At 38.2% G+C, this 22,048-nt stretch overlaps 1 protein-coding gene across 5 annotated transcripts in view; it reads right to left on the bottom strand.

Moving 5' to 3' along the window:
- RAD50 (RAD50 double strand break repair protein) overlaps nucleotides 1-22,048 on the bottom strand; it is a 91,742-nt gene that overhangs the window by 44,718 nt on the left and 24,976 nt on the right. For all 5 annotated transcript variants that reach the window (XM_047084435.1, XM_047084442.1, XM_047084452.1 and 2 more), the window contains exons 6-12: nucleotides 11,325-11,453; nucleotides 10,707-10,872; nucleotides 8,405-8,598; nucleotides 6,700-6,906; nucleotides 5,614-5,796; nucleotides 3,996-4,153; nucleotides 493-668 (exon numbers count right to left, since the gene is read on the bottom strand). In XM_047084435.1, the coding sequence (XP_046940391.1) occupies nucleotides 493-668; nucleotides 3,996-4,153; nucleotides 5,614-5,796; nucleotides 6,700-6,906; nucleotides 8,405-8,598; nucleotides 10,707-10,872; nucleotides 11,325-11,453 (1,213 nt within the window). The remainder of the gene's footprint in view (nucleotides 1-492; nucleotides 669-3,995; nucleotides 4,154-5,613; nucleotides 5,797-6,699; nucleotides 6,907-8,404; nucleotides 8,599-10,706; nucleotides 10,873-11,324; nucleotides 11,454-22,048) is intronic.

Genomic DNA, 22,048 nt, shown 5'->3' with positions numbered 1-22,048 from the left:
CTTTATACTAATAATCTCATTTACTCTTCCCTCAAACCCTAAATGGTAGGTAATTATGTCCTCAGATGATAAGTCTGAAGTAAAAGAAAGATTTGATAATTTGCCCAAAGTCACACAGCCATCAAGTTGTAGAATCAGGACTAAAGCCATTTGGCTCCAGAACTAAGTTTTTAAATCTCTCATCCTTAACAGTTCAGTTACCTGTGGGTGAAAATTCAAAAGTGTCAAAGTACCTCAATATTATAAAGAAGGTAACTTAGGGCACCTGGGTGGTTCAATCGGTTGAGTGTCCGACTTCAGCTCGAGTCATGATCTCATGGTTCCTAAGTTTGAGCTTCGCAACAGGTTCTTTGTGGTCAGTGCAGAGCCTGCTTTGGATCCTCTGTCGTTCCCTCTCCCTGTCTCTCCCAATAATATTTCTTTCTCTCCGAGTAATTTTTTCTCTCAAAAATAAACATACATATAAAAAAGTAAAAAAAGAAGGTAACTTACCTCGTTGTTTTGAGGATTTTTCAATTTCTTCCTTAAGTCTGTCTAAATCACTTTCAAAATCCTGGCTACCACAAACATCAAACAGCTTGTCTTCATAACTGGACAACTGCTCTTCTTTCCTTTTTAGTTCATTATTTAAATGATTTTTATTTTGCTCAGCTGAAGCTAGTTCTTTGCTAAAATAAGAACAAATATAGATTACAATTTTAAAACATGAGAAATCAGTTTGAAAAGTGTGAGTAGGTAGGTAGGACCCTTTCACAATATCACTTCCCTTCTCTCCTATAAGAACTTCTCCTTCATCCCTTCGTTGTTGCTGTCATCTACTTAGGTCTCATCATCCATTCCCTCTCATTCATGGAAGATTTTGCTCACTAGTACAATTTATCTCCATTCCTCCTTTTTTTTAATGTTTATTTTTGAGAGAGAAAGAGAGACAGAGTGTGAGCGGGGGAAGGGCAGAGAAATAGGGAGACACAGAATCCAAAGTAGGCTCCAGGCCCCAAGCTGTCAGCACAGAGCCCAACACGGGTTATGAGATCATGACCTAGGCCTAAGTTGGACGCTTAACCAACTGAGCCACCCAGGCACCCTTCCATTCCAACTCTTAAATATCATCCTAGCCAACCTCCATACTGACAAAGATCAGGGTTTTTCACTTTGCAGGTTATGATGCACTAGGCAAGGCATGTAATCAATATAATGCATTACATTCAGCCTATCTTAAAAAATGAAACAGAATAAAATGTATTGGAGCAGAATGAGCATAGTTAGGACATGTACTATTTTGAGAAATTTGTTTCAGATGAGTGTGTATGAATGCATGTGTGTTGTATCTTGATACTTCCCATTTTGAGACACAGTAAAAATCTGGAAAAATAAAAGTAACTAATACAGATGATGCTTTGATCATCCTAGTCACTGAGCAATGTCATCAACACCACTATCTTAGCACCAAACACTGTTGGCCAATTCCTTGAAAGTCTATTTTCTCAAGGCATCAAGAACAAGAACCACTCCTGTTTGGCTCTCACCCCAGCTCCCCTAATTCTAGTTTCCTTTACTTGCTCTTCTTCATTGCTTACCAACAGTAAATGCTGCTGTTTCTGAGGCATCAGACCATAACCTTTTCTCTTCTCTTTGCATAAACCCCTTTAAAGTGATATTGCCTGTACTAATGACTTCAATTATTACTTACAAAGCAACAATTTCCAATCTCTTGAACTTCAAACTCCAGTATCTCCCTAAGAGATATTTCCACAACAAGCACAAATTAAACATGGTCAAAGCCAAATCCACTATCTTCCTCAAAAATCTGTAAGGAATTTTTGACTCTTATCCAACCAGCACTCAAAGTGACATTAGAAAAAAGTGATCACTTTTTCTTTATTGTGGTAAAAAACACACATAAAAACTACCATCTTAACCTTTTAAGTGCACAGTACAATGTTAACCATACACACATTATTGTGCAACCTATCTCTAAAACTTTTACATCTTGTAAAACTGAAACTGTGTAACCACTGAACAACAATTCCTCTTTCCCTCTTCCCCCATTTCCTGGCAACACCTTTATACTTTCTGTTTTTAAGAGTTTGACTATTTGGGTAGGTCTTTTAAGTGGAATCATATAGTATTCGTTCTTTTGAAACTAAATTATTTCACTAAACATAATATCCTTCAAGGTTCATCCAAGTTGATGAACTTTTTTTTTTTTAAGTAAGTTTTGCACTCAACATGGGGCTTGAATTCACAACTTAGAGATCAAGAGTCACTCGCTTGACCAAATGAGTCAGCCAGGAGCCCAGGATTTCCTTCTTTTTCAAAGCTGAGTTAATACTGTTGTACACAAACATACACCGAGTCTTTACCCATTCATCTGGCTACTGAGAATAATTCTATAATAAACATGGATTTGCAAAAATCTCTTCAAGATGTTTTCAATTCTTTTGAATATATACTCAGAAGTGGAACTGCTGGATCTGGTAATTCTGTTTTGAAAGACACCCATTTTCTATATCACCTGTATCATTTCACATTCTCACTAACAATGCACAAAGGTTCCAATTTCTCAGCATCCTCACCAACACGTGTTATTTTCTGGTTTTTTTTTTTTTTTTTTTTTGGTAGTGGCCATCCTAACTGGTATGATGTGATATCTCACTGTGGCCTTGAGCTGCATTTCCCTGATGATTAGTGATACTGAACATTTTTTCATATGCTCACTGGCCATTTGAATATTGCCTCTGGAGAAATGTCTATTCAAGTCCTTTGCCCATTTTTTCAAAAAAAATTTTAAATGCTTATTTGTTTTTTGAGAGAGAGTGAAAATGAGAGCAGGGAGGTGCAGAGAGAGAGGGAGACATAGAATCTGAAGCAGGCTCCAGCTCTGAGCCGTCAGCATGGAGCTCAATGTGGAGCTTGAACTCACGAACTGCAATATCATCACTTGAGCTGAAGTCGGACACTTGACCAATGAAGCCACCCAGGTGCCCATGCTCATTTTTAAATCCAATTATCTGTTTTTGTGTTGTTGAATTATAGGAGTTCTTTACATATTCTAGATAATAAACCTTTACTAGATATATAGATTGTAAATATTTTCTCCCATTCGGTTGGTTGACTTTTCCCACTATTGTTTCCTTTGTTGTGTAGAAGTTTTTAACTTTGATGTAGTCCCATTTGTCTACTTTAAAAAAAAAAAAAAAAAAGCACTTTATTTATTGATTTTGATAGAGAGAGAGAAAGGGCGGGCATGAGCTCCGGAGGGGCAGAGAGAGGGAGAGAGAGAATCCCAAGCAGGCTCTGCACTGTTAGCAGGGATCTGATGTGAGGCTCGATCTCATGAATCGGGAGATCAAGACCTGAGCTGAGATCAAGAATAGGATGCTTAACTGACTGAGCCACGCAGGCCCCCATTTGTCTATTTTTGGTTTCTTTCCCTGTGCTTCTGGTATCAGGTTCAAGAAAATATTTGTCAATTTCAATATAATGAAGCTTTCCCTCTATATTTTCTTCTAGGGGTTTTATAGTTTTAGGTGTCATTTTTTTTTTTTTCAACGTTTATTTATTTTTGGGACAGAGAGAGACAGAGCATGAACGGGGGAGGGGCAGAGAGAGAGGGAGACACAGAATCGGAAACAGGCTCCAGGCTCCGAGCCATCAGCCCAGAGCCCGACGCGGGGCTCGAACTCACGGACCGCGAGATCGTGACCTGGCTGAAGTCGGACGCTTAACCGACTGCGCCACCCAGGCGCCCCTTAGGTGTCATTTTTAAAAAGGAGAATTTTAATCCTCTCACTAAGTTCTGCAAACTTTCAAGGAACAAAAGGCCCAAATCAATGTCACCATTTTACTTGATTCATAAAATACAGTAGAACCAAAGTCAATTAACACAAGACATACCATTTTATGACAATACATGACAAGACATTAAAACAATGAAAAATAAAAGCATGAAATAAGAGATCTGTATTACATTTCTACAAGTTGCAAATACTTACTTCAATTTGGCAAGTCTGTCCCTGGTCTGATTAATTTCTTTTGACTTACTATGAAGCCAGTCTTCAAGCTGCTTTTTGTTGGGAAAATACCCTAACAATGAAGTTAATTCATCACTGTGTCGAGATTTTATCTTTCTGATTTGTTCATCTTTGTCAGACTATAGGAAAAAAAAAATTTTTTTTATGAAATCCAAGATCTCCACATTACATGAAGAACACAAATTTTAACTTAAAACTCCAAGCTCAAGAGTCACATGCTCTACCAACTGAGCCAGCTAGGTGCCCGTAAGAAAACAAATAAATTCTAGACTGATTAAAGTTCTAGGCTTAAAAAATAAAATGCTGGGGCGCCTGGGTGGCGCAGTCGGTTAAGCATCCGACTTCAGCCAGGTCACGATCTCGCGGTCCGTGAGTTCGAGCCCCGTGTCGGGCTCTGGGCTGATGGCTCAGAGCCTGGAGCCTGCTTCCGATGCTGTGTCTCCCTCTCTCTCTGCCCCTCCCCCGTTCATGCTCTGTCTCTCTCTGTCCCAAAAATAAATAAACGTTGGAAAAAAAAAAATTAAAAAAAATAAAATGCTAAAAATGAAAGAATACAAAATTTAAAAAAAATTTTTTTGTAATGTTTTATTTACTTTTGAGAGAGAGAGAGAGAGAAAGAGAGAGAGAGAGAGAGAGAGAGAGCGCAAGCAGGGTAGGGATAGAGAGAGGGAGACACAGAATCCAAACACAGGCTTCAGGCTCTGAGCTGTCAGCACAGAGCCTGAGGGGGGCTCGAACCCACCAACCGTGAGATCATGACCTGAGCCAAAGTCAGACGCTTAACCGATTGAGATCCCCAGGTGCCCCTAGAATACAAAATTTCTTAAAGTCTTACACTGGGGATTGCTTTCTGTGCATAAGAGAAAAAAGTAACAAGTCTGAAAACATGAAAATTAAACTTGTGTATGAGGGGCACCTGGGTGGCTTAGTCGGTTAAGTGTCTGACTTCGGATCAGGTCATGATATCACCGTTCAGAGTTCAAGCCCCATACCAGGCTCTGGGCTGACAGCTCAGAGCCTAGAGGCCTGTTTCGGATTCTGTGTCTCTCCCTCTCTCTGCCCCTCCCCTGGTCATGGTATCTCTCTCTCTCTCTCTCTCTCAAAAATAAATAAACGTTAAAAAAAAAGAAAACTTCTGTATGAGATATGATAAAAATTAAGAGCAATGTGCATGTGTATATATTCTTCTATATTAATTTTTATAATTACAAAAAAGTTTTTAAACTCCAAAGTGTATTGTATAATTTTTTTTTTTTAAATGCTTATTTATTTTTGAGACAATGCAAGAAACAGAGTGCAAGCAGTGGAGGGACAGGAAGAGGGAGACACAGAATCTGAAGCGGGCTCCAGGCTCTGAGCTGTCAGCCCAGAGCCCGACACAGGGTTTGAACTCAAGAACCATGAGATCATGACCTGAGCCGAAGTCAGACGCTTAACCGACTTGAGCCACTCAGGCGCCCTGATTTTAGAGAGTATTAAGCTCACTTAACTCCTAAAATATAATGCCAGTATGAACTAAATATTCTATAGTTATTTCAAATACCAGAAAGTATAATCAGAACAAAAAGCAAGGTCATACTTTGTCTTTGGTCAGCATCTCCATCTGGGTACGTGTTGTCGTATGATGGTTTATCTGTTCCATCTCTTGGTCCAATTTACGCAGGGTCCTGTCTAGGTCTGCTTTCTCACTTTGAAGGCTTATTACTTCTGTTTTTAGAGCTTCTACATTGCTGTTTTTCTCAGCCTTGCTTAGCTCACGTTCCTTATCAAAAATTCAAACACACAAATTTATATATTCATGTTAATGACAAAATGATTGTTTGCTTTTATCCAACAAGAGAAAAAGCTTAAGAAATAAGATTTTTAAGGAAAATCTTATAAAGCTGCCTTACTATAATGGTAGAGAATTAGTAAATGAACCTGGAAGGTCAAAGAGGAAAACAACTGAGAATTTACTGTAAAACTGAGAAAAATACATCTAAGTATATAGTTTAGTGATTCTTCTGACGGGTGATTCCCCATCACAAGGCAATATTGTGACAAACTGCTAAATTGACAGAAATGTATGCAAATAGCAATGTTTACTTAAATTATCAAGATGGAATCTGAGAGGGAGAATTGCCAAACTTTACAATGCCTACTTTGGTGGCAGAGATGTGAAGCAAGGGGACAGATTACAAATGAAGAAGAAAATTTGGAAATTCATAAAAAGGAAGAGATGAGCTAAGAAAATTTTTACGATATAAAAAGTGATAACATGGCAATAATCATAGAAAATCTACAGTGTGTGGAACCTAGAGGGAAAATACTTTTAACTTAGGTAAGTGGTTCTTAACCAAAGTACTCATAAGAATCACCTGGCTTTGAGTGGACCTTCCATTCTCCACCCTAGAGACTTTGATTAGGAATGGTCTAAGCATAAGTGTTTTTAAAAAGATTCCTAGGTGATTCTAATTTTCAATCCACCCAGTGCCAGAATCAAAGAGTTGGTGTAATTATAATACTCATATTTTTAAATTTTATATGAGATTCCTCAACAAGGTGGACATTTTTATTGAAATGCCAGTATCTTAGGATTAGCAGTAGATAAAATACTTCAGAATGCAAGATTCTAAATATCCTACCTACACCTTAAAATTATTGGATTACTCAAATAATGTCTTACAGCTTTTGAGAGCTCCTGGTCCAGTTCAAGAATCCTGTCCGAAGATCCTTCCAACTGCTGTAATTCATACTTCACATTTCTCAGCTCATTCTGCTTCTTACTTAGGATTTCTGATTTTAGCTCAATTATTCTTCCCAGTCCAGTTTTCTTATCCCTTATCTCATCAATCTGTTTTTGTTTCATAGTCTCTTTTTCTGCAAAGTCATTCTAAATACACATGAGGAAAACGAGCATTAATAATTTTTTCACTGAACTTATTAATAAGTTTCTTGAACGCAAAATTAATAGATGCACGCTAAAGAAAATTTAAAAAGTACAAAAAAATGTAATAACCATCATCTTGAGATAATCATTATTAGTTATGAGCAAACTTTTTTTATGATTACCTTTAAAAAGAACTTTTGGAAGATAAATACTGTATGACCTCACTTATGTTTTTGTCTAAAAACAAACTCAAGAAACAAAAACCAAACTCAGAAAAAGAGATCAGATTTGGGGCCACCAGAGGTAGACGGTGGGAAGAGGGAGAATTAGAGCAAGGTGGTCAAAAGGTACAGATTTCCAGTTATACGTAAATACTAGGGATGTAAGGTACACCATGATGACCACAGCTAACACTGCCATATGGTATAAAGGAAAGTTGTTAAGGGAAGAGATCCTAGCAGTTCTCATCACAAAGAAAAATTTTTTTCCCTTTCTTTTCTTTTACCTATATAATAAAATGGTTATTAGCTGAGCCTACTGTGGTAACCATTTCACAATATATGTAAATCAGGCCATATGCCTTAAACTTATACAATGATACATGTTCATTATTTCTCAAAATAATGAGGGGAAAAAAGAAAAAAAAATTACTTAAAATCAAAATAGGGGCATCTGGGTGGCTCAGTTGGTTAAGCATCTAACTTTGGTGCAGGTCATAATCTCATGGTTCCTGAGCTCAAACCCCACACTGGGCTCTGTGCTGGCATAGGGTCTGCTTAAGATTCTGTCTTCCTCTCTCTCTGCCCCTCCCCTGCTCATAGTCACTCACAAAAGAAACTTTAAAAAATAAATAAAACTTAAAATATAAGTCTGTATCTTTTTCATATTTTTATCCTTATGAACTTCAGAAAAGTTGCTTCCATAAAGGTGTTTTCTATCTCCTACAGATTTTATTCTAACACTAATTAAAATATACGACAAAACAGGGGCACTTGGGTGGCTCAGTCGGTTAAGTGTCCAACTTTGGCTCAGGTCACGATCTTGCGGTTCATGAGTTCGAGCTCCACATCAGGCTCTGTACTGACAGCTGGAAGCCGGGAGCCAGCTTCCGAGTCTGTGTCTCCTTTCCTCTCTGCCCCTCCCCTGCTCACACACTCTCTCTCAAAAATAAATAAACATTAAAAAAAAAAAAAGACAAAATGAGGTCCATCCAAAAATTAACACAATTTTTAAAAGCTATTTCTTTCTTTTCTTTTAAGTTTATTTATTTATTTTGAGAGAGAGAAAGTACACAGACAAGGTAGGGGCAGAAAGAGGAGAATCCCAAGCAGTCTCTGGTGACAGCATGGAGCAGGACAGAAATGGGGCTCAATCACACAAATTGTGAGATTATGAACTGAGCCGAAACCAAAGGTCAGACACTCAATGGAGTGAGCTACTTAGGTGCCCCTAAAACATTTTAGAGAATCTCATACAAACAAAAGAATATAACAATATTTACCATCATTTGGTTGGCAATTTCTGTTTCCTTCTCTTGTCTCTCTCTCACAAGTTTGTGAAAATTTTTAATATGTCTTTCACTGAATGGTCCACGCTCAAAGCCATCCAATTCTAGCTGTGTTGCTAAAGACTGAATTAATGAATCTCTAGCTCGGATATGTTCTTGATGGCGATCTGCTTGTAGCTGTAGACGACCTTTAAAAAACACAACCATAATAATTCTTTCATCAACTGATTTTTAAAAAATTAAAATAAGTGTATATTCATATTGCAGTTATAAAAAAAAAACAGAATGTCTTATATCCTTTGCTCAGTTCCCTCCATTGGTAACCATGGTAATGTGACATAATAAAAGAAACACATATTTAGGGACACCTGGGAGGTTCAGTTGGTTAAGTCTCTGATTTCGGCTCAAGTCATGATCTCATGGTTTGTGGGTTCAAGCCCTATACTGGGCACTACGCTGACAGCTCAGAGCCTGGAGCCTGCTTCAGATTGTGTGCTTCCCTCTCTTTCCCTCTGTACTTTCCCTGCTTGTGCTCTCTCTCTCTCTCAAAAGTAAATAAACATTTTTAAAAATTTATATATATATATAAAAAAAGAAATACATATTTGGTCTTTGTCCCTGGTTCCTGGCACAAAGCACGTAAAATTTTTAGAATTTCTGAGTGATACAGGTGAAAGAAGCATCTTTTGTTATTCATTTCAAATCCTATTCAGCCGTATCTCAGTTTATTCTAACGAGGTGACTTTTAGAGGAGTTCGTTGTCAAAGGAACCTACTATGTAATTAGAGAGTAGGAACTTTCAGTACCCTCATCCCCAACTCTGGAGAGCAGCTTAAGATGGAGTTGAATCACCAATGACTAAAATGATTTATTCAACCATGTCTACGTAATGGAATTTCCATAAAAACCCTAAACGACAGCATTCAGAGAGCTTTCAGGTTGGCGAACACATCAAGGTGCCTGTTCATGTGTGAGTGCTGCACACAGAGAGGGCATGTAAGCTGAAGGCCCCTTCCCCAGACCCTGCCCTATGCATCTCTTCCATTTGATTGTTCCTGAGTGGTATCCTTTAGAATGAACTGGTAATACTGTTTCCGTAAGTTCTATGAATCATTGTAGCAAATTACTAGACCTCAGAAAGGGGTTGTGGGGACCCCTAATTTATAGTCAACTGATCAGAATTATATGTGACAGGCAACTTGAGACTTGCAACTGGAATCTGAGTTAGGGAGACAGTCTTTTGGGACTTCTTGGGGAATGCCCTAACTCTAATTAGTGTGAGAATGTAATCTTATCCACTGAGAAGTGGGAGAATTGCTTGATGTGGAAAAACCCATACAACTGGTGTCAGAACTGTTGTGAGTAGAAAAACAATGTTTTCTTTAGTAATATTTTGCAATACTACAGTACAATTTCAGTCAGGATAATGACACTGATACAATCCATCAGATTTATTCAGATTTCCCCAGTGTTACTTTTGTCTATTTGTGTGTATTAAGTTCTATATAATTAACTGCATAAGTTCATATATCCACCAAGACAGCGAACATAATGAACAGCTCCAATACCATGATAGTACCTCTTGTGCTTTTATAACCATAACCATACTAACCTTCCTCCTGTCCCTTCTCCTACTCAGTAACCCTGGCAACCACTAATCTGTCCTCTACTTGTAAAATTTTGACATTTTGGGGCACCTGGGTGGCTCAGTAGGTTACATGACTGACTCCTGATTTCAGCTCAGGTCATGATCTCCCAGTCATGGGATCAAGTCCTGCACTGGGCTCCACACTGAGGGTACAGCCTGTTTGGGATTCTCTCTCCCTCTCTCTCTCTGCCCCTACCCTGCTCACACGTTCTCTCTCTCTCTCTCTCTCAAAATAAATAAACTTAAAAAAATAATAATAGGGGTGCTTAGGTGGCTCAGCCGGTTAAGTGTCCAGCTCTTGATCTCAGCTCAGGTCATGATCTCATGGTTCGTGGGATCAAGCTCCACGTTGGGCTCTGTGCTGACAGTGTGGAGCCTGCTTGAGATTCTCCCTTCTCCCTCTCTCTGCCCCTCCCCTACTTGCTTTGTCTCTCAAAATAAATTAAAAAATTAAAAAAATAATAAAAATAAAAAATAAAAATTTGACATTTCAAAAATGTTATATAAATGTTATATAGTAACATACTGTATATAATCTTTTGAGATTGGCTTTTTTCACTTAGCATAATTTCCTGGAGATTCATTATTCATGCAGAAAATGTTTAATATTATAACAGGAAAAGAGACCAAGTTAACATTTTGTCCTACCCTGTTCAACAAGCAGTTCTGATTTTTCCTGATTGAGAAGTCTTGATTCTTTATTTAACTTTTCCAGTTCACGCTGACAGTCTATCAGTCTCCTTTCTTTCTCCCTCACTGTTCTCTGGTGATTGTGATATAAATCATTTAGTTGCTCATCAGTCCCTTGAAAAACCTGTATAGAATCAAAATAAAGAGATTTAATGAGTAAATATATGAAGTTATCATTCTGAGGTACAAAATATGAACTAAACTTCTTCAATATCGTTTAAAAAAATTTCTTTTAATTTTGGGGGAGGGGAGAGAGTACGCACAAGCCGGGGAGCAGCAGAGAGAGAGAGAGACACAGAAACAGAAGCAAGCTCCAGGCTCTGAGGTGTCAGCACAGCACCCGATGTGGGGCTCGAACTCATGAACCGCAAGATTATGACCTGAGCCAAAGTTGGATGCTTAACAGACTGAGCCACCCAGGCACCTGCTCAATGTCCTTCTTTTTAACATATACATGGAAATAACACAAACAACAAGATTTGTGTTTTTTCCGAGATATGACTGAAACAATGGATTCAAATGAGGTTCATTAAATAATCTCAAAATTTTGGAGAACAAAATTCTACCACCACAAACCTTTTCCATCTTCTGTTCCAGTTCACTATTATCTTTTTCCATCTGCTTCTTTCGGCTATCCAAGGCTTTGATTTCATTGTCAAGTCTCATTATTTTAGAAAGATTTTGTTCAATTTCTTTTAGACGATTCTGAAAATAAATAAATACATAAATTTCACTAGTTTATAATGCAAATGAATGAAAAGAAGTTAAGATGTCCTGGGGTAGATACTTAGTAAAAGTGATCTATCTCATTTAATGCTAGCAAGGCTATAAATTATAGGAGGCACAGAGAAACTGAGAAGCAGAGACATTAAGTAACTTGTCCAACTCCTCACAGCTAGTAAAAAACAAAACAAAACTAATAAACTGCCTTGCCCTCAACATGTCCCAGAGAAGTCACTGGGTAGAGTCACATTATGTAAAGTACATTATAAAAACTTAATCTTTAACAGGCTAATGATTTTATTTATTTATTTATTTAACGTTTATTTATTTTTGAGACAGAGAGAGACAGAGCATGAACGGGGGAGGGTCAGAGAGAGGGAGACACAGAATCTGAAACAGGCTCCAGGCTCTGAGCTGTCAGCACAGAGCCCGACGCGGGGCTCGAACTCACGGACCGCGAGATCATGACCTGAGCCGAAGTCGGCCGCTTAACCGACTGAGCCACCCAGGCGCCCTAATTTATTTAAAAAATAAACAGAATTAGTGAGTGGACTAGAAACTCACAGTGAGTTACCAGTGCATTCTGAATCTGAAGGCCAAACTTACATGGAAAACTATGCTTTGATTCAAAGTCTGTTCAAGCACAGAAAACTGTGAACAAGTTAAGTGTGATAAATGATCTCCTTGGCCTGCTTCCAAGGACAGCTGGTTGCCTAATCACCTAGGAATAGGTGAAACCAGGCTCTGCTGGGGATATTCTTCTAATGTTTGTCTCTACAAATCCAAGGATGACCTATTCCTCTTCTAAGATATTCTTAGAACCTAATTTATTAAACTAATGTAACATTAGAGTGCTGAGATATCAACTTGAAGCTTTCACTGTTGCACCTAAATGCACCCTCAACTTTAATATTAGTCATTTAATAAAATTACAGTAGTATCTTATCTTGTGATTTGTAGATTAATGAGTAGCATGTAACCACCATAAAAACAGGAATTTTGTTCACTAATGTATCCCACACAAAATTGATGTTCTCTATGTTAGCTAAATGGAAGAATGAGTAATTTTACCAATAATTCATAGCTATCACTGAATGAATGACTACTATATTGAAGACATTGTACAAGATGCTGCTATCCATTCACTCTAACTCTTGTGAGAGTACTTGCTAAGTAGGAGACTTGGAGGACTCCACGTGCATGAAGGCACATACTTAATGATGGGAGGTTAAGACTGGAGGCAGGGTGGGATAATAGTTAACACTGTAGGCTTTGGGTGGTGGAAGAAGGAAAAACTCAACCTTACCTTGTACTACATTCAAAAATTAACCTGAAATGGAACATAAATGTAAGAACTCAAACTACAAAACTTCAAGAAGAAAACACTGTAGAAAATCTGTGCAATTTGGGGTCAAAGATTTCCTAAACAGGAAACAAAAAAAAACTGTAAGAAAAAATTTGATAAACTGAACTTCATCAAAATCAAAAACTGCTGTCCTTGGAAAAGCAGTTAATAAAATATTTGCAAAACACATGTATGATAAGGGCTTGCATCCAGAATAAAAAGAACTCTCACAGCCAAGTAAGACAAAAATCCCATTCAAAATAGGCAAAATATCTGAATAGACACTTGTCCAAAGATGCTCAGATGGCAAATAAACATTTAAAAGGACACTTAACATCCATAAACATTAGAAAAATGCAAAATAAAACCATAATGAAAAAAAAAACACTCAAGATACTAGCATTCCTCTACTATAAAGGCTAAAATAAAAAAGACTGACCTATCTAAATTACACTTCAATAAACCCAACTTAAAACAAAAAGTATGGGCTTAGGATTCAGAGAGGTTTGGACTCTAACTCTGGTTCCACGCCATGGTTGCAATGTGAACACCTGTGCCACAGTTTTCTTGCCTATAAAACCTCACAGGATTACTATGGAGTTCACATAATGCATTTTAAAACACCCTGTTCAGTGACTGGCATATAATATACCTTCAATGAATGGACCATTCATTATCACTTATGAAAAAAATTTTGTGTTCAGAAAATATCTTTTGAGCAGCAACAAAAAGAACAGGATTGATTCTTAAAAACATTGGATATTAACATCTCAGCTATGGTACTCCACTCAGAAACTTCTCGGCTTCTATTACGGCCTCTTGGTGGCATTATCTGGGTTTGGATCTATTGTGACAACTCTACGAAGCTTCATTCCTTAAATCCAGCCAGTCCACCAGATCCTGGATATCCCTTCTTTGAAATCTGTAGTTCTTTTATTTTTATTATTTTTTAATGTGAACAGGGGAAGAACAGAGAGAGAGGGAGACACAGAATCTGAAGCAGGCTCCAGGCTCTGAGCTGTCAGCACAGAACCGCGAGATCATGACCTGAGCTGAAGTTGGATGCTTAACTGACTGAGCCACCCAGGTGCCCCAAGAAATCTGTGTTTTTAAATTTTAATTCCAGGGTAGTTTACAGTGTTGTGACATCTGTGCTTTTGTTCAGTCCTTAGGGTGCAAAATCCCCGCTCTATCCCCAGAGCATACCACCTAGTAAAAGAAGCTAAGACAAAGATAAAGACAAAAAATATAGCAGAGTATTAAAAGTTTAGGTGTTAGTGTGAAATGAGACAAAAGAACAAGGCAGTTGGGTCATCAGGTATACTAGAACCATGAACTTCTAGGCAGAATAAACAAGCAGGCCAGAAGGTGTTTTTGAACTTGAAAACAAATTTGTCTAGCAATTTCCACAAAAGGCAAGAAAGGAAAGTAGGCCTAAGTGGGCCAAGGTCAGGATAAAATGTGGTGGGATGAGAATACAATAGTTTATAAGAGAATTCCTAAAGTCAGAGGATACCTATAAAAATGAAAAAGCATGAATGCAGGACTGAAATGAAGCTGTCTTCTGGATGGCTCCTAGGAAGGTGATCTGACCCAAAATTTATATTTAATTCCATGAAGGGAAGAAACCCTGGATGTCAGAACAAAAACAAAAAACAAAAAACAAAACACAAAACACAACAACAAAACAGCCCCAACTATGGAAATCAACCACTTAAATAATTATTTACTAAATCACCTACTATGTGCCAGGCACTGGACTAGGCTATGAAGATACAGAAAATAAAATTAAACCCATGGAGAACTAGTCAAAGTTAAACACAAATAAAGAAACAATACAGAGGCACCTGGGTAGCTCAGTCAGTTAAGCGCCCAACTTCCCTCAGGTCATGATCTCAGTTCATGGGTTTGAGCCCTGTGTTGGACTCTGCTGACAGCTCGGAGCCTGGAGCCTGCTTCAGATTCTGTGTCTCCCTCTCTGCCCCCCACCCACTCATGCTCTGTCTCTCTCTCAAAAACAAACACCTCACAATTTGCTACAGCCTTAGTCACAATCCTGCACCACTCAATAAACACCAGGTATTGCTTCTTTGCCACCTTGCCATTCTTTCCTATACGAATGCTCCATTTCAACCATATGGATTTCCTGATAGTGTTCAAAAACACCTTGCGTTTTACTGTCCCTACACCTCTAATTACTGAACCATTTATAGTCAATAAATTAAACTCCCAATTCAGTCCTACATAATCCTCTCTGGCCACCTCAGACAGAAATTCTCTCTTATTCCTCAGAGCTCTTACAGTTCTTGTCTTTTTCTGCCTTATGTGTGCTTGTCACCTTTCTAACTAGGCTGCTCCTGAGGAAGACAAAATGTGTTCCAGTATCTTGCGAATTACCACACAGTACCTATACACAATAATCCTAACTCTTAAAACATATCCTACTTTATCATTTTTTCTATTAAACTAAATTCTAAACCCATTCATTCTTCATAATCTGTAATTTTCTCATTCATTTTACCCTGGTTTACTTAACCCAGGCTCTCCCTTACAATGATTCTGTTTTGTTAAGTTGTAGGTGTAAATATAGACATATAACAATGTGAATGTAAATACATTTATATTGTATACACGCAAAAAAAAAAAAGCTGATCATAGGCTTTAACTAGAAGGTCAGGAATGAGTGGGAAGACTACCTCTTACTTATCAACTCATATTTTTCTGTAAGTTTTTTTTTTATCATGAGCACATTAATTACTTTAAGAAGAAAAAATAAAATTACAAACATACATAAAATGGCTTCTACTCGGTCAATCTGATTTTTCCCCATTCTTTAAGATCCAGTTCAGCCATACCTCTTCCCTTGAAGGCTTTTTAAGACATTTCTATTCAAGACCATCCCGTTTTTATTTATTTTTTATTTTAAAAAAAATTTTTTTTTCAACGTTTATTTATTTTTGGGACAGAGAGAGACAGAGCATGAACGGGGGAGGGGCAGAGAGAGAGGGAGACACAGAATCGGAAACAGGCTCCAGGCTCTGAGCCATCAGCCCAGAGCCCGACGTGGGGCTTGAACTCACGGACCGCGAGATCGTGACCTGGCTGAAGTCGGACGCTTAACTGACTGCGCCACCCAGGCGCCCCAAGACCATCCCGTTTTTATTTTTTATTTTTTTATTTTTTTGTAGATTTAGGATTTATTTCTTTTTTTTTTTTATATGAAGTTTATTGACAAATTGGTTTCCATACAACACCCAGTGCTCATCCCAAAAGGTGCCCTCCTCAATACCCATCACCCACCCGCCCCTCCCTCCCACCCCCCATCAACCCTCAGTTTGTTCTCAGTTTTAACAGTCTCTTATGCTTTGGCTCTCTCCCACTCTAACGTCCTTTTTTTTTTTTTTTTTTCCTTCCCCTCCCCCATGGGTTCCTGTTAAGTTTCTCAGGATCCACATAAGAGTGAAACCATATGGTATCTGTCTTTCTCTGTATGGCTTATTTCACTTAGCATCACACTCTCCAGTTCCATCCACGTTGCTACAAAAGGCCATATTTCATTTTTTCTCATTGCCACGTAGTATTCCATTGTGTATATAAACCACAATTTCTTTATCCATTCATCAGTTGACCATCCCGTTTTTAAAACAGCTTTATTGAGATAAATTCACATGCCATACGATTCACCTGTATTCGCCATACAATTCAACATTTTTTTAGTATATTCATACAGTTGTGCAACCATTACTGTAAACTGATCTTAGGATATTTCAACTTCAAAAAAAAAAAAAAAAAAGCTTTGTACCAATTTGCAGTCACCGTTCATTCCTCTCGACTGCCTAACCTGGCAATCATTAATCTTTCTGTCTCTATAGATTTGCCTATTTTGGACATTTCAAATAAATAGAAGCATACAATATGAGGTCTTTTGTAATTGGCTTTCACTTAGTGTGTTTGCGACATTCTTACCTGTTGTAGCATGTATCAGAACTTCATTTCTTTCTACAGATGGATAATATTCCAACATAAGGATATGCCACATTTTATTGAGCAGTTAACGGACAACGAAGTTGTTTCCATCTTTAGGCTATTATAAATAATGCTGTTATGAACATCCCTATGCAAGCTTTTGTGTAGATGTATGTTTTAAAATCTCTTGGGTGTAAGACACTTAGGAGTAAAACTGCTGGATCATATGTTAACTCTATGTTTAACATATCAAGGAATTGCTGAACTGTTTTCCAATGTGGCTGCACCATTTTACACTCCCACCAGCATATATGAGGGTTCCAATTTCTCCATATCCTCATCAATACTATTATATGTCTTTTTAATTTATAGCCATTCTAGGGGGATGTGAAGTGGTCTCACTGTGATTTTGATTTGTACTTTCCTAATCAGTAATGATGTTAAACATCTTTTCATGTTTTTGGACACATATATATCTTCTTTAGAGAAATATCTATTTAGATCCTTGGCACATTTTCTAATTGTGGGTTTTTTTTGTTGTTGTTACTGAGTTATAACAGTTCATTATATGTTCCAGAAAAAAAAGTCCCTTTTCAGATATATGACTGGCAAATATTTTCTCCCATTGTGTGGGCTCCTTTTGCTTTCTTGATGATGTAGTTTGAAAAACAAGTATCTTATTTTGAGGAAGTCCAATTTCTCTTTTAAGTTAAAAAAATTTTTTTTTAAGTTTATTTTGTGAGAAAGAAAAAGAGCACAAGGTGGGGGGGGGGGGCAGAGAGAAGGAGAGACAGAGTCCTAAGCAGGCTTTGTGCCATCAGTATAGAGCCCAATGGCGAGGCTCAAACTCACATACTGTAAGATTATGACCTGAGCCAAGATCAAGAGCTGGATGCTTAACTAACTGCACCACCCAGGCACCCCAAGGAAGTCCAATTTATCTATTTTTTCTTTCCTCACTGTGCTATAGCCACCACCTTTTAGCTCCTAAAGAACCTATGTTTTCAAATGTACCATTTACATAACTCTTCAAATTACTCATTTGTGATCCTACCTATCTTCTAAAATAGTTTCCTTGTTTTTCTAAGTAGATTTTAAGTCCTTTAAAAGCAAAGTCCAAGTTTTTGGCTTCATTATCCCCCAAAATACCTGGCACAGTGCTACACACAAAACAATATTCACTAAATAATGCATTAATGTTAGTGGGCACCAGGACAGAACAAAACCAAAGTTTTTCTAATTTATAATTCAAATATCTATACCAGGAGTTTGGAAGATGGTGATGGAGTACAAAGTACAGAGACACAGTTTGGGAGAGTGACAGACTGTGACCCCCAGGGTGGGGAGGGAGCTGCAACTGCAGAGAAGGGGGATAGACAGACTAACACACAGGTAAGCACAAGCAGAAAATAAATCCCCATAGCAATAGGCTTGAAAAGCTAGAAGGCTTGAATTTCCTGAGTTCTTACAACCAGCAGGGCTTAAAGCCTGGAGTTTTTTGTTTTTTTTTTTTTTTAATTTTTATTTATTTTTTTAAATTACATCCAAGTTAGTTAGCATATAGTACAAAAATGTTTCAGGAGTAGATTCCTTAATGCCCCTTACTCTTTAGCCCATCCCCTTCCATACCCCTCCAGTAACCTTCTGTTTATTCTCCATATTTAAAAGTCTCTTATGTTTTTGTCCCCCTCCCTGTTTTTTATTATTTTTGCCTTCCCTTATGTTCATCTATTTTCTTTCTTAAGGTCCTCATATGAGTGAAGTCAAATGATATTTGTCTTTTTCTGACTGACTAGTTTCGCTTAGCGTAATACCCTCTGGTTCCATCCATGTAGTTGCAAATGACAAGATTTCATTCTTTTTGATTGCTGAGTAATGCTCCATTGTATGTGTATACACACACACACACACACACACACACACACACACACACACACACCTTCTTTATCCATTCATCTGCTGATGGACATTTGGGCTCTTTCCATACTTTGGCTCTTGTTGATAAAGCCTGGAGTTTTAAAAGTCAGAGTGTTTGGCTCCGATAGAGCTCAGAGGGTACTGGGGCTGCTTGGGAGAAAATGCAGGGCAAACAGCCCGCTGAAATACAGTATGGAAACAGCGATCCGAGGAGCACCTGGGGCAAAGAGCGGGGTTAGTTGCTCATCTTGGAGCATGTCTTAGAGAGGCAGTGTTCATGCAGAGACCCCTCCGGGAACCAGCCCAGCCGTGACACTGCTACCTAACTTGCTTACACCAAGCCCCACCCCTCCACACCCCAGTGAAACTGCCGCTCCCAGTCACGCTGGCCTCAGTCCTAGTGCAATGGGCCCCCTCCCCAAGAAGACCGGCCCAAACCCCCGCTAATAGCAGATCTCCTGACCTGGAAGTTTTTCAGAGCCTCAGTCCCAACAGTGGTGGGAACAGGTCTCATTTCACAAGGAGAACAGAGTACACCTAATTAAAACACATCACATTCAGGCCAGGGACCGAACGCTGCCCACATACAGGCAAAGAGACTGGCCCAAAGGATAAAGCAGCCAGGACACAACAGCAAAGCACATGAAGTACACACTAGAGACACTCCTAAATTTTTTTTTTTTTTCAACGTTTATTTATTTTTGGGACAGAGAGAGACAGAGCATGAACGGGGGAGGGGCAGAGAGAGAGGGAGACACAGAATCGGAAACAGGCTCCAGGCTCTGAGCCATCAGCCCAGAGCCCGACGCGGGGCTCGAACTCACGGACCGCGAGATCGTGACCTGGCTGAAGTCGGACACCCAACCGACTGCGCCACCCAGGCGCCCCTAGAGCAGAAATAAATGACATAGAAACTAAAAAAAAAAAAAAAAAAAAAAAAAAAAAAAAAATAGAACATATCAATAAAACCAGGAGCTGGTTCTTTGAAAATTTCAGCAAAATTGGTAAGGCCCTAGGCCAGCCTCATCAAAAAAAAAAAAAAGAGAGAGAGAGAGAGAGAGAGGACTGAAATAAATAAAATCATTAGTAAAGGAGGAAACATAACAACCAACACCACAGCAATACAAACAATTGTAAGAGAGTATTATGAAAATTTATTTGCCAACAAATTGGAAAACCTACAAGAAATGGATCAACTACTAGAAACATATAACCTACTAAAGCGGAAACAGAAAGAAACAGAAAAATTTAACAGATCAATTACCAGCAGATAAATCAGTCATCAAAAAACTCCCAACCAACAGGGGTGCCTGGGTGGCTCAATTTGGCTGAATGTCTAACTCTTTATCTTGGCTCAGGTCACAATCCCAAGGTCATGAGATTAAGTCCTGAGTTGGGCTCTGTACTGAGTGTGAAGCTGCTTAACATTCTCCCTCCCCCTCTACCCCCTTCCCCACTCATACTCTCTCTAAAAATAAAAAACAGACAAAAAAAACCCAAAAAAACAAAAAACCCTCCCAACAAACAGAAGTCCAGAACCAATGGCTTCACAGGTGAATTTTACAAAACATTTAAAGACAAGTTAGTACCTATTCTTCTCAAAGTATCCCCAAAAATAGAAAAGGAAGGATAATTTCCAAATTCATTCTATGAGGCCAGCATTACCAATACCAAAACCAGATAAAGACACCATAAAAAAAGAGATTTACAGGCTATTTTCTCTGAGGAACACAAATGCAAAAATCCTCTACAAAATACTGATTTCAACAAACATTAAAAAATCATTCACCACAATCAAATGAGATTTATTCCTAAACTGCAAGAAAGTGGTTCAATATCGGCCTATCAATGAACATGACATATCACATCAATAAGAGAAGGATAAGAACCATAGGAGCATTTCAACAGATGAGAAAAAGCATTTGACAAAGTACAGCATCCATTCATGATAAAACCCCTCAACAAAGTAGGTTTAGAGCCAACAAACCTCAACATAATAAAGGCCACAGATTTTCAACACACAGCTAACATTACCTTCAATGGGGAAAAAGTGAGAGCCTTTCTCCAAAGTCAGGAACAATGCAAGGATGTCCACTCTCACTGTTTTTATTCAACATAGTACTGAAATCCTAGCCACAGCAATCAGACAACAAAAAGAAACAGGAAGCATCCAAATCAGTAAGGAAGAAGTAAAACTTTCACTATTTGCAGATGACATGATACTATACATACAGAGAAAACCCAAAAGACCACCTAAAAGCTTCTAGACCTGATAAACAAATTCAGTAAAGTTGAAGGATACAAAATTGATTTTTTATTTTATTTTATTTTATTTTTTGAGAGAGAGAGTTAGAGAGCAAGCAGGGGGAAGGATTGAGAGAGAGGGAGACAGGATCCCAAACAGGCTTCATGCTGTCAACACAGAGTCCGACGTGGGGCTCAAACCCATGAACCATGAGATCATGAACTGAGCTGAAATCAAGAGTCGGATGCTTGGCCAACTGAGCCACCCATGTGCCCCAAAATCAATTGTATTCATACATCAATAATGTAACAGCAGAAAGAGAAAATAAGAACACAGTCCCATTTACAACTGCACCAAAAATAATAAGACACCTAGGAATAAACCTAACCAAAGACCTATATTCTGAAAACTGCAAAGCACTGATGAAAGACACTGAAGATGACACAAAGTGGAAAGAATTCCATGCTCATGGACTGGAAGAGCAAATATTGTTGAAATGTCCATACTACCCAAAGCAATCTACAGATTTAATGCAATCCCTATCAAAATACCAACAGCATTTTTCATAAAACCAGAATAAACAATCCTAAAATATATATGGAACCACAAAAAATTCCCAACAGCCACAGCAATCTTGAAAAAGAAAAGCAAAGCTGGAGGCATCACAGTTTCAGATCTCAAGTTATATTACAAAGCTACAATGATCAAAACAGTACAGTACTGGCACAAAAGTAGACATATAGATCGATAAAACAGAATAGAAAATCCAGAGATAAACCCACCACTATATGGTCAATTAATCTTTGACAAAGCAGGAAAGAATATCCAGTGGGAAAAAGACCATCTCTTCAACAAATGGGTACTGGGAAAACTGGTCAGCAACATGCAAAAGAATGAAACGGGGCCACTTTCTTACACCATACACAAAAATAAACTCAAAATGGGTTGAAGATCTAAATGTGAGACCTGAAACCATAAAAATCCTAGAAGAGAAACACAGACAGTAATTACTCAGACATCAACCATAGCAACTTTTCTCCAGATAGGTCCTCTGAGGCAAGGGAAACAAAAGCAAAAATAAACTATGGGGATTACATCAAAATA

The sequence above is a fragment of the Lynx rufus genome, unplaced genomic scaffold (genome assembly GCF_022079265.1).
Source record: "Lynx rufus isolate CCGP_SWC_20201006 ecotype Redwood Valley unplaced genomic scaffold, mLynRuf1.p SCAF_1, whole genome shotgun sequence".
NCBI lineage: Eukaryota > Metazoa > Chordata > Mammalia > Carnivora > Felidae > Lynx > Lynx rufus.
Note: the sequence above shows the minus strand (reverse complement) of the source record. Positions and strands in the feature narration are given on the sequence as shown.